We start from the raw sequence: 13,355 nt of genomic DNA on the forward strand, positions 1-13,355 counted from the left end.
AAACAAACGGAGACGCCAATTACGGACGAACAAGTTAGTAACTTGAAGGGAGAGAAAAAGGTGCGGAAGTTTAGTTGGGTATCTGCTCGGATTCCAAGCTCAGATGTCTCTATCACAGGGACAGTTTGTAATGAATGGTAAAACGTGCCCTCTAAAAAAGGGGAATCTCCCTATTTATAGGGTCCTCGGGATTAGTGCCCCTTATTAGGTCACTGAACCCTAATCATTGGTGGGCTGCGCCGCATTGCGGCTTTCTCGGGATTTGGGCCTGAAGGCCGCCATTTTTCCCAGGTTTTTGAAGTGACACGTGTCAAGCAGGGATAGGTCCACCTTGGGCCATCCTGGGGCTGACACGTGTCATCCTCTGATTGGACCACGTGGCACGGTAAAATTACCCTAAATACAAGCCACAAATCAATGGTTCGTATCAATGTGAAATTACAATGCAATCTAGTGCAACGATCAAAGGTAGCTACTCTTTAATTAATCACACACATGCACATGATCATCAACCAAATTTAATCACATCATCAACTCCATCAATTTTCCCCAATTAGCATTAATCCATTACTCATACATGCCTCACCATTACCCTAGCAATCTAACTACTCACAATCCATAGGAATCAAGATCAAAACAAAGCTAAACAACAAATTCATCATGATCAAATTGAACAAACTAAAATCAAGTCACAAATCAATTAAACTTCAATCAAACTTGAACATCCAACAAAATAATTGAAATCAAACTAAAGATCAAACTAAAGATTGAATTAAAGAAAAGGAAATCTTACAATCTTGATCAAAGATCAAAGGAATCAAAGAAAGCTTCAATCATCAACAATCCACCATGTATTTCTCTCACTAAAACCTAGAGTTTCTCTCTCTAAAAATCTCTCTAATTTGATCAAAAACTAAATCTAATTATGTTCGAATTATTCTCTCTCTTAAAATAGAAGGAAAATCTATATATAGGAAAGCTACAAAAGAAGAGTTAGTTAGATCATCCAAAAGAAACCCTAGAAGGCACGGTCGCATCAAGGAAGAGGCGCGACCGCGGGAAAATGGGTACGGAACAGGGGCAAGAGGAGGTCCCCTACACCCGCACATGGCGTGCCTGCACCTGCATATGGCGCGCCCGCACCACCTGCGTGCGCGCCCGCACTTGGAAGCAGGGTACTTCCTCTCTTTCTTCGTCCTAGCTCATCCTCGTGCGCTCGTCTTGGTGATGATCATGAACACTAAGGTAGACAGTCTTTAAATGGATATTTTGGTGGGTTCATGGCGAAGATAATGCCCCCACCGCACGCGTGCACCGATCTCTTAACTTGCTCCTTGCATTCCTTCAAACTTTAAGCTCCAAAAGACGAAAATGAGGCATCCAAATTGATGAGAAACATGAGAGGAAGGCTCGGGAATCTTTGGAAACACGATCATAACCTGAAAACAAACGAAAATAAACAAATAAAAGGAAAAAAAGAACAAATAAACAAAGAAATGCACAAAACAAGGAAACTAACTATGGAAAGCACAAACTAACGAAATAAAGAACAAAACTAAAGAAAAACTAAGGATAAGGGTTATAAAATAACATGAAAATCGTCCTAAAAGAGGCTAAATGATTGCCATAAATGACACTTCTCAGTGTGCATTTTGAATAGTTCATCTAATTAACCTCAAATGTCTTTATTGTACGATCATCACATTAAATCATATTTTGTGAAATTGTGAATAGGATATTTCGTTCATGAAAAGCACCATTAAATATTAGTCTAATAAGATGGACACAATTAGTTTACGAATTTTGAAAATTTAACTACTAATCAACTTCTTATTTGGCAAAGGTTTACATATAATGACCCTGAACTAATGACAAGTATAATAAGTAAATCATATAAAAAAGGTAAAATTGGTATAAACCACCTTTTTTGTCCGACTTTTTTGAAAAAACTACCTTTTAAGTTTTTTTTTTAACTAAACCACCTTTTAAGTACCTAAATTTTTTATTGCACCACCCTTATTTCAAATCTAACATATTGTATCTCAACCATCCACTTCCAAATCATCAACCATAGCAAATCTTTCCCTTCCATCTCAACCATCCACTTCAATTACCTCAATTTAGGTTTTGAGGATAAACAAATACTACAATTTAATTTTTGTAGCAAAATTAAGTTTGGTTTTTTAGAGCTTTACTCAATTTAGTCATGCATATATATAAAGGGGAGGGTCAAATGTTTTTGGAGGTGAAAATAATACATGATTTTGGAGCGAAAGTCACAAGTTGTGGGCCCCTTTGACGTTTTAGTTAATTTTTTGTCATAATTTGAAATAGGGGTGGTGCAATTAAAAGGTGGTTTAATTAAAAAAAAAAAACATAAAAGGTGGTTTTTTCAAAAAAGTTGAACATAAAAGGTGGTTTTTACCAATTTTACCTATAAAAAACTTAAACCATGTTTTTAAAAAAAGATAATCCACATCAATAGGATTTTGATATCTACCTGATGCGGGACAGCGAGAGTACGAGACGTTGCGGATGAAAGATCTTCCCGTGTGCGCTGTGGTCGTTCCGTATGAAGATTCATGACAGGCTATTGTGTTTGGCTATAGATCGATTGGGAGAGTTGTAGGGTTTTTAAAAAGTTGTTAGAAACGTTGAGTTGAGTCACATACGATAATGGGAAGTTGGGGACCATTGGATTGACTTTTTGATGTAAAAATATTTGATATTGTCAAACACAAATCTTCCTTCAAGTTTTGTCTACTAATAGCCTGCCAGTGTCCGAACTTCCACCAATTGTCAACCTCTTACCTACTCATCTTAAATTCACTCTGTTCATCACGTTGTATCGTGGCCTATAATTACATGAGGTCATGAAACTCAATTAACTCCATCCCATACTTGTGCTTCTCTATTCAGTTTAATCAGTGTCCTTTCAGTTGTTTTGTTTTTCATTAAAAACCAGTCCATTTATTTTCTATTCAATCATCCCCCCCCACCCCCCCCCCCCACCATTCAAGACTTCAAAAAGCCTAAGATTCCTAGACGAGCTGTGACAAAGTGCCATACTCCAGCCTTGTTATTTTTTGATCCTCCAACTGTTCTTGTTCCCGAGTTTGATTTTATAGGGTATGAGTATATGTTTGTTGATGATGATGGGGAAATTCTAGCAACATTACACCTTGAAACAATCTCTGAACTCATACTTAATCCCAAACATCGTGACCATGATTTGTATAATACCTTATTCATGAGGCCCTTAGGGTATGAGTCGGTCTCTCAAATCGCCCATTTCCCTAGTATTTTTGACACATATCCATTGCGTTACGAATTTTAATTGTTCTTGACTTGGTGTCTAGGAACCTTGCCTCCCTCAACTTTTAACCTTAAAGAGGCAATGCATGTCCTCGCTCCAAAACCAGAAATTAACTTTGAGGATCCGATATGGCATTAAATCAAGTATCCATTAGGCTATGTGTTGGGTCATATACTGACACCTTCCAACTCTTTAAGGTCACACCGCAGCCGCATATTCTCCATTGTCGAGTTTTGTACCATTCACAGCCTCAAAAATTCCCTGGTTACCATAAAGTAGACTTTACCCCTTTTGGTCGAGAAATGGCTGAGCATCGCATTTCGGGCTGTTACTTGCCAATTCCCAAAGACACCGTTGCTTGTTGTTCGAATGTTAGAGGTATTGGGAGGCCATCTCTCATTGATAACTTTTGTACAATGTTTAGAATTCATAAACCTAATATCATTGTCCTGCTAGAAACTCAATATGCAGTCAAACAATTGCAACGCTTGTTAAGCAGCTTCCTGGGAATTATAATTTTGGATTTTCGGAGCCCGTCGATGGCCTATTTGGTGGGGTTGTGTACATGTGGAGGCAAGACTATATTACGGTGGAGAATAAGCTCATCACATCATCAACGTTCAGAGTTGATACGTTCTTTAAGGTTATGTGGAATTTGATATTTATTTCATATGGATTTATTGATGCAGAACAAATTTTAATGTTTTTGTTCTTTTATATTTCAGGGTCATCCACGCTATAAGGATAATGCTATTTTGGCTGGAATGGAGCTGACATGCATGGAGTACCCGTCTTTCAACGGCGTCGCTTGATGATATTATTATAAATGCTTGTTATTTGTTTCTCTAATTGTTGATGTTTTGGTAGTTAATTTAGGTTGTGAAGCATACATAGTGTCCGTAGTTTGCGTTTGCCATTTAAGTTGTTCATCTAATTGCTAGTTCTATGTATAATAACGGGTAATGATGAATGTACTAGTACTTGTTTTAATTTGCCAAACCGTTTTTTGAGTTATATATGTTTTGAATGACTAGTTTAATTCCTCGACTATACTTCTCGGGACAATGCCCAAAAAGTATAATCATTATTCACATGCATCGTACCGGTCCAACTGTGCCTAACACTACTAAGAGTCAATCAGGAATTCGATTATGGATTGAACTGAATATCAAAGAGTAAAATTGCTCTAAAAAGCAACTTAGACTACCACGAACGCCGGTGTATAAAGTCGTTCATTTTGCCCATACGTTGGTATTATCTTATGTATGTCCAATTTCAAAGGAGTTTCATGTACTGTGCATATATGTACAATCGTGCCTTGCAAGTCATCTGAAATTTGTTTCCTTAAATGAAAAATTGTGTTTGGCCATATTCATTTAATCGATTTATGGTCAAATGATCACCGGTAAATGTGAGCTTGTCATTATTATACAGAACAACCCTTAGGTACAAGTGAGGTTCACTTTAAAGTAGTACTTTATAAATAATTTCACAGATGGTTTATATTTTCTTCTCCAAATGCGAAAACAGACTATTGTCAATATATGACCACCCAACCACATTTTTTATTAAGTTGGGATAGTTAAAATGATCTTGCTAAACAACGCCCCGGGTATACTGAGGCCAAATAATTAGTTAGATACAATAATTTCGTACTTAAGAGTAACCGTATTTACGAACTATATTTTACTAGCATAATTATCATGACAGGATCATTAATTATATGTGTACTTTACTATTTCACAGTTAAGCTTTGAGTTTATATAATATATGTTTATTGAAGATTATGCAATATCATAATCTTTTCACTTTTCAAAATTAGACCGAATAATCTAATATGGTATCAAACATAATTTGTAACGTAGTAGCGTGCTCATTAATGAAGACCACATTGTATATGAATAATTGTTTGCAATCTATTTTATACCTCGCAACTCTTAATATACTTTAACGCGATAAGATCGCCAACTTTGGAAAGGAGATGACGTCCATTAAGGAAAAACTAAAGACCTCTAGTTCAACACAAGAGCATCCCTCCCAATCTAAAGGGAGAGGTATGAATTCTAACTCTTCTCCCTCTACTTCTAATAACATGCCTCATGGATGTTTGTTTTGTGAAAATTGTGGGTCATAGGACCATGATACCTCTTCTTGTAATTATGATTCCCAACCCCAACCCCAATACGAAGATGGTAATGAAAATGAAAATGAACAAGTCAATGCCTTGTCTTATGATAATAGACATAGGAATGACAATCAAAGATACTTACCACCAAATAGAAGAGAACAAGGGGGGAATTCCTATAACCGAAATGATTACGATTACCATAACCAAAATCAATGGGGAAATAGGAATCAAAGGGACCAAAATCCCCAAGGTAACTACAACCAACAAGGTGGTTATGGAAACCATAATCATAATAATCAAGGAAACTATGGGAATCAAGGGCAATTTCATCAAGAGGGAAACTCTAATAATCGGAACAATTGGAACAACAATAATAATAGAGGTTCTTCTAATCAAATGCGTCCAATTCGAATGTTAGAGGTAATAGGGCTTCCCAAGACAACTACTATGCACAAGCACCACATAGTAGGTCTAGCTTGGAGGAAATGATGGCAAATCAAACTAAAATGTTCAATACTTTCATGGCCTCTTGTGAAAAGAAATTTAGTGAAGTGATGACCCATAATAAAATGCTAGAGACACAAATTTCTCAATTGGCCAATGCTTTGAAGGAAGTGACTAGCACTTCTAAACTACCACCCCAAGGACTAGATCCTAAGAGGCCCGTAAATGTTATATCAGCAAGGAGTGGTAAAGTGTTGGAAGAAAGTGTTCCCAAAAAAAGCAATGAGAGAATGAACATGAGTGAGCCTCCCCTTAAAAGTGATTTTGAACAAGAGAGAGAGCAAAATCATGAGAATGAAAAAGAGATAGAATGTGAGAAAGAGCTAGATTTTGAAAAACAGAGTGAAGAGAGAAGACAAAAAGAGAGAGAAACAAAACAATTGCAAAAGCTACCATATCCTCACAAATTTGTTAGAAACAAATTAGATGTGCAATATGGAAAATTTCTTGAAACATTGAAACAAATTCACCTTTCAATTCCTTTTACCAATGCTATCAAGCAAATGCCTAACTATGCTAGGTTTTTGAAAGATATTTTGAGTGGAAGGAGAAAGTGTGAATTGGTTGAAACGGTGAGTCTCACCGAGAATTGTACTGCAATTATCATGAATAAAATGCCACCCAAATTGAAAGACCCCGGTAACTTTTCTATCCCATGTGCAATATACAAGATGCAAATTGATAATGCTTTGTGTGACCAAGGGGCTAGTGTTAGCCTAATGCCATACTCGGTATACCAAAGACTTGGGATAGGGGAACTTCTACCCACAAACATCACCCTACAATTGGTTGATCGCTCTATTAAATTCCCAAAGGGTGTAACACCCTAGAAATTCCTTTCCTTTAAATACACACTTTACTCTTTTTAAAATACGTTTTAGGAATATCTAAGACATTACCGCCACCGTGAAAACGGCTAAGGCAACTATCAAAGATACACAACGGAAGACTTGAAATCAAAACTATTAAAATAACACAATTTAAAAACCAAACCAACGAAAATAAAGTTGACAATCAACAAAACCAAAGTCAAATAGGATCCACTACAACTTGGAACCATTTAAGGCCCTTATTCAAAACCGAAACAACCAAACTCTTGTGTTAGTCCATAAAGTAATATAATAAAATATTCAATGCATAAAACACGTCATATTCTAATGGAAGCTAGCATGATTCTCTCTTGACTCATGCCCCATCATGAACATGCTTCAAAAGTGTATCTCTACTTGCCCCCACTACTCTCCATTAAAATGGATCATCGTAGGGCCAAGATAAAGACATGGCCAAACACAAAAAGTACACACAATCAGCAAAGCTCAGTACATAAGCGTAATTAAACACACTAAAATGCATTCTCCTATCATCACACACACTTACCTCATTGCACCTGTTTACAAGCACACACAACAATCAACAAGACACTCTAACTAGACACTAAACAATTCATTTAGCGTTGATTACGCATCGAACGGGTTTCCAACTATACCTATCCCAATAAATTAGGGTTAACTGACAAGGGAGCTAACCGTGCCAGCAACAAACCTGTGCCACACATAGGTGGGGAATTCCAGTGCATAATAATAAAAAGGAATATACAGCGTCCTGTACTCCATTAGAAGCTATGGTTAAATATAAAACCCCATAACTCCCCCCATTGTTCATACTCAAGGTATATACGTTCCAAGAGTTTTGGTGCGTAATATCTTTCACTTTACATTATTTTCATATTATTAGAATTGGTGATGACTCTCAAAGCATCATAAGTCAATCAACAATAATTATTCAATCAAACAAACATACCAATTTAATTCTTGAATAATTAGTGACCACATATTATTAAATGTTGAACCCTTTTTAATTCTACCTACGCGTCAAAGACACCTTAAACGCATAATGCGCCAAAAATCCTATCCCTCGGTGTTAAAAACACCTTAAGTGCACAAAGGCACCAACATACAATTTATTCCTTGTGTACATAGACACTTATATAGTTCCTTTCTTATGCTTAAAGCATCAATAAAAATTATATGAACCATAATAAAATTTCTTTTCAATATTCCAAACATAATTAAACAATTAGTTTAATTAAACATGCTCTCTATCATGCCATAAATAAATATGTAGTCCATATAATAATGCCAAAAATATAATTTCCAATCCATAAACCATCACAAATAATTCATGCTTCACATTTCAATCACCAACACCAATAATTCACAATTCAATACATAAACCTTAGCATGATACTACTTGTAATTAATTGAAATTAAACCTAGCATGACTCTACATCATCAAAATATGCTAAGTACGCGAACGTACCTTGAATACGATCTTAAAATCGTCACGGCTAGTAAAAATTGTTCACTTCGAAGTCTCCTACACATTAAAATTATAATAGAGCATTAAAACCCACTCTAACAAATTTCCAGCAATATATACTATCCTAAAACCCCTATTAAAATAATAAGAATAAGCTGAAATTATATTTAAAACACCCTAATTAAGTCCCACTTAATGGGTAATTTAAATTTCCTTCAAAAACATAATATTAAGTGCTCTACATAAAATTCCCGCACTTTACTTCTAATTAAAACTTGCTGTAATTTAGTCTTAAAACACTTAAATTGAAGATCTAAACATTAATACCTCATATGCTTTCATAATTTTCACAAATCAAGGACCTAGGGTTTCAAAAATTGGGGCTTTTTAATTAAAAACAAAATCTGAAAATTAATTCATACAATTACAATTATCAAACATAAATATTAAACCCCCAAACTCATAATTTATATTTAGATCCAGGAATAGATTAAATTAAAACAAGAAAGCTTCAATTTTTATTTTTTTTATATGAAGTTCGAAAAAAAGGGGAAAAAGGGGAAGAAGGGCGGCAGCCACCACCGGCTTCCAGCTGCTGGCGGCGGCCACCAACTGCCGGTTGCTGATAGCGGTGGTGAGGGAGGAGGGCAGCCGAAATATTTAAGGGGAAGGGGAAAAAGAAAAAGAAAGAAAATAAGGAGGAGAGAGAGAGAGAGAGAAGTTTACCTTGGGTTTTCTCCACTCTGGGCAAAGTTTGATTTGCCTCATAAGTGAGATATTTATACCCTTTCTCTACTAACCCTCTTCCAAGGTTTTTCCTAATCCCTTCCTTAATAAACTTGTTGAAAAATCAAACTTTCCTAAAATAAAACCCTAACTTTTAAATAAAATAATTAAATAAACTTTCCTTTAATAATATTAATTAAAATACTTTAATTAAAATAATTACAACTATTTAAATACTTTATAAAATACATACTTTAAATAAAATACGTATAAAAATACGGGGTATTACAGTCTACCCCCCTTAAAAAAAGTTTCGTCCCGAAACTTGGGGAACTGAATTCAAATCTTTTTCCTTAATATGTATAGTATTGTTGTACTTTTTGTCACTTCTTTACTGTTTTATGTCTCTTTGAGAGCATAAATACTCGAAATACTTGTTTAAATTCGTGCAAAGAGCACAAAAGTAACTGATATATAGGGAAAACGCGCGAAATTCTACCGCATTCTACCCCCCTTAAAGAAAACGAGTTACGCTTCCGTAACTCTACATACCTGAAACAACTCTGGGTATTTCTTTTTTAGTTCATCCTCTGCTTCCCAAGTGGCTTCCTCACATTCTTGGTTAGACCAAAGTACTTTTACAGTCTTAACGTTCTTGTTGCGTGTACTACGCACTTTACTGTCAAGAATCTTGACAGGTCTCTCTTCATAGGTTAGACTTTGATCTAACTCGATGGTTTCTGGTTGTAGCACATGGGATTTATCGGGGATGTACCTTCTCAATTGGGACACATGAAATACGTCATGTACTTTACTAAGATCCATAAGTAAGGCTAACCTATAAGCTACTTTGCCTATTCTTTGTAGTATTTCATATGGACCGATGTATTTTAGACTGAGCTTTCCTTTCTTCCCAAATCTCATCACTCCTTTCATCGGTGACACTTTTAGAAACACCTTATCGCCAATTTCAAATTCTTCTTTTCTTCGCTTTAAGTCTGCATAACACTTTTGGCGATCTTGAGCTGCTTGGACTTTAGATTGAATTTCCCTTACTTGCTTGACTGTGTCCTCAATCATTTGAGGCCCAAGAATCATAGTTTCACTAATGTCGTTCCAACAAATTGGACTTCTACCTTTTCTCCCATATAAAGCCTCGAATGGTTCCATTCCTATGCTTGCGTGGTAACTATTATTATAGAAAAAATTCAATTAAATCCAAACTGTCTTCCCAACCTCCCTGGAAGTCTATTACACAAGCTCTCAACATGTCCTCCAAGGTTTGAATAGTTCTTTCAGTTTGCCCATCTGTGGCAGGGTGAAATGATGTACTCATCTTAAGTATGGTACCAAAATTTTCTTAAACAGTTTTCCAGAATTTTGAGAGAAATCTTGAATCCCTGTCAGAAACAATATCTTTTGGAACTCCATGTAACCTTACTACATGCTTGATGTAAGCCTTCACAAGTTGCTCCATCTTCTAAGTTTCTTTCATTGGTATAAACACTGCTGATTTCGTAAGTCTGTCCACCACTACCCAAATGGTATCATTTCCACTTCTTGACTTAGGTAAGCTAGTCACGAAATCCATTGAAATGCAATCCCACTTCCATCCTGAGATTTCTAATGACTGTACAGTCCCTTGAGGCCTCTTGTGCTCTATTTTCACCTTCTGACATGTTAAACACTTTGCCACAAATTCAGCAACCTCCTTTTTCATTCTAGGCCACCAATACATCTTCTTCATATCCTTATATAGCTTGTCTCCTCCCGGGTGTACTGAGTAAGGTGTGTTGTGGCCTTCTTCCATCAACTTTTTCTTCACTTTCTCACATTTGTGGTACACACCATTGACCTTTATACCTCAAGCTCCCATCTTCGTGAATTTTGAAGTCTATAGCTTTTCCTTGCTTAATTTTCTCATGAATCCTATCCAACATTATATCCCCCTCTTGGTTCTCTCGAATCACGTCGAATATTGTTGGTTGGATACTTAGATTCGCAAAAATACCTGCCGGTACTCCCCATTCCACGACTTCGAAATTTAATTTCGCCATTTCTATACATAACTCATTAGCTACTACTAAAGAGTTTAATCCATGACTAGTTTTACGACTTAGAGCATCCGCAACCACGTTTGCCTTCCCTTCGTGGTATTGTATATCTAGATCGTAATCCGTCGTATACTCTAGCCATCTCCTTTGACAAGAGTTCAAATCCTTTTGGGTGAAAATGTACTTTAATCTCTTGTGGTCTATGTAAATTCTACATTTCACTCCATACAAATAATGGCGCCAAATTTTCAGTGTAAAAATGATGGCGGCTAATTCCAAACCATGTGTTGGATAGTTTACCTAGTGTGTTTTTAGCTGCCTTGATGCGTATGAAATCACCTTTCCATTTTTCATAAGCACACACCCCAAACCATTCTTTGATGCATCACTATATACATCATACAGCCCACTATCATTTGGAAGTGTAAGCACTGGTGCTGTAACTAATTTTTGTTTTAAGAGTTGGAACGCCTCTTCACACTTCTCATCCCATTCAAACTTCTTGTCCTTCTTCATTAGAGTAGTCATAGGTTTAACAATCTTGGAAAAATCCTTAACAAAACGCCTATAATACCCTGCTAAACCTAAGAAACTTCTCACATCAGATACTGTTTTGGGTGTCGGCCAGCTCTTAACAACTTCTATTTTGGCTGGGTCTACCTCTACCCCGTCCTTGGACAAAAAGTGTCCTAAGAATGCTACCTTCTCCAACCAAAACTCACACTTAGAGAACTTTGCATAAAGATGGTTTTCTCTCAATGCTTGCAGAATTGTCCTCAGGTGTTCTGCATGCTCTTCTTTGTTCTTTGAGTATACCAAAATGTCATCTATGAACACCACTACAAACTTATCCATAAATTGATGAAACACCCTATTCATGAAATCCATAAAGATTGCTGGAGCATTCTTCAATCCAAAAGGCATAACTGTAAATTCGTAGTGTCCATATCTTGTCCTAAATGCCGTTGTAGGAATGTCCTCATCGGCAATTCTCAATTGGTGATATCCAGACCTCAAGTCAACTTTCAAAAACATTGTGGCACCCTTTAGTTGATCAAACAGATCATCTATCCTTGGTAAGGGATACGTATTCTTTATGGTCACCTTATTTAATTCCCTGTAATCAATGCACAGTCTCATGCTTCCATCCTTTTTCTTCACAAATAGAACTGGTGCTCCCTAAGGAGAAGCACTTGATCTAATGTACCCTTTGTCCAACAAATCTTGTAAATGATCCTTTAATTCACTCATTTCTGCAGGTGCCATTCTATATGGTGCCTTGGATATTGGGGCTGTTCCAGGTACTAAATCTATGGTAAAATCGATTTCCTTTTTAGGTGGCATCCTAGGGATCTCTTCCGGAACACATCCAGAAATTCGTTGACCACTTCTATATTTTCTGGATTTGCCACCTGTTCATGGTTCATATCCCTAACACTGTAGAAATATATTGGATGTCCCTTCTTCATGTACTTTGCTAATTTTAACACTGATATTATCCTTGGACACTTTGTTTTACCATTCATCTAGTAAGTCACTGATTCATTTCCACTTGTGATCATCTTCACTTTCTGTGATCTATAAGTAATCTCAGCGTTATACTTACTTAGCCAGTCCATCCCCAAGATAAGGTCAAAGTCGCTCAGCCCAAACTCAATAAGATCAGACGGAAATATCTTTCCCTCTATTTCTAAAGGCACGTTTCTAAATGTTTTGGTACAATTCACTACCCCACCTTTCGGGATGGTTATAGGTAAATCTACTGCCTCTACTATTTTTAAGCAGTCCTTAAGTTTTGAAACAATACCCTTAGAAACAAAAGAAAAAGTTGCACCAGAATCAAACAATACTTTAACAGGAATAAAGTTAATAGAAAAAGTACTGGTGATAACATCTTTCGTGGTCTCTGCTTCGTGCCTACTCAAAACATTCAGTTTCCCTGCAGTTCCTCCCTTTTTTTGGTTGTTACTATTGTTGGTGTTACTGTTTCTCACCCCATTCTGCTGCACTCCCTTATTCCCAGAAAAATTGTTTTTGTTCCCCTGGAAATTCTTCTGGTTTCCTCCTGAGTTATAGTAATTCTGTTTATTCCCATTATCATTCTTGGAGTAGCACTCGTACTCCCTATGCCCCAGTTTGTTGCAAGCGCGACAAGCAACCAAATTGCCTTCACAATCCTTCCCAGGGTGATTGTTCCTACACCTCTTGAAGTAGTAAGTCCTTCCATTCTTATTATTCCCCTGGTTATTGTTTCTATCCCCTCCATTGTTGCTACGTCCCCCTTGGCGGTTATTATTCTGGAAATTAT

General features: G+C 36.5%; 2 protein-coding genes across 2 annotated transcripts; one reads left to right on the forward strand and one right to left on the reverse strand.

Moving 5' to 3' along the window:
• The first annotated feature begins 3,389 nt into the window (after window positions 1-3,389).
• LOC110707429 lies at window positions 3,390-4,309 on the forward strand. Its single transcript, XM_021885450.1, has 2 exons — window positions 3,390-3,959; window positions 4,042-4,309. The coding sequence occupies exons 1-2, from the start codon at window positions 3,445-3,447 to the stop codon at window positions 4,088-4,090; spliced, it is 564 nt and encodes a 187-aa protein (XP_021741142.1). The 5' UTR covers window positions 3,390-3,444; the 3' UTR covers window positions 4,091-4,309.
• A 3,017-nt stretch (window positions 4,310-7,326) lies between these two features.
• LOC110707581 lies at window positions 7,327-10,163 on the reverse strand. The gene is made up of 2 exons (XM_021885607.1): window positions 9,546-10,163; window positions 7,327-7,335 (listed from the first exon to the last, which is right to left on the reverse strand). The coding sequence occupies exons 1-2, from the start codon at window positions 10,161-10,163 to the stop codon at window positions 7,327-7,329; spliced, it is 627 nt and encodes a 208-aa protein (XP_021741299.1).
• Between the last annotated feature and the right edge of the window lie 3,192 nt (window positions 10,164-13,355).

The sequence above is a fragment of the Chenopodium quinoa genome, unplaced genomic scaffold (genome assembly GCF_001683475.1).
Source record: "Chenopodium quinoa cultivar QQ74 unplaced genomic scaffold, ASM168347v1, whole genome shotgun sequence".
In the NCBI taxonomy this organism is placed as follows: Eukaryota; Viridiplantae; Streptophyta; class Magnoliopsida; order Caryophyllales; family Amaranthaceae; genus Chenopodium; species Chenopodium quinoa.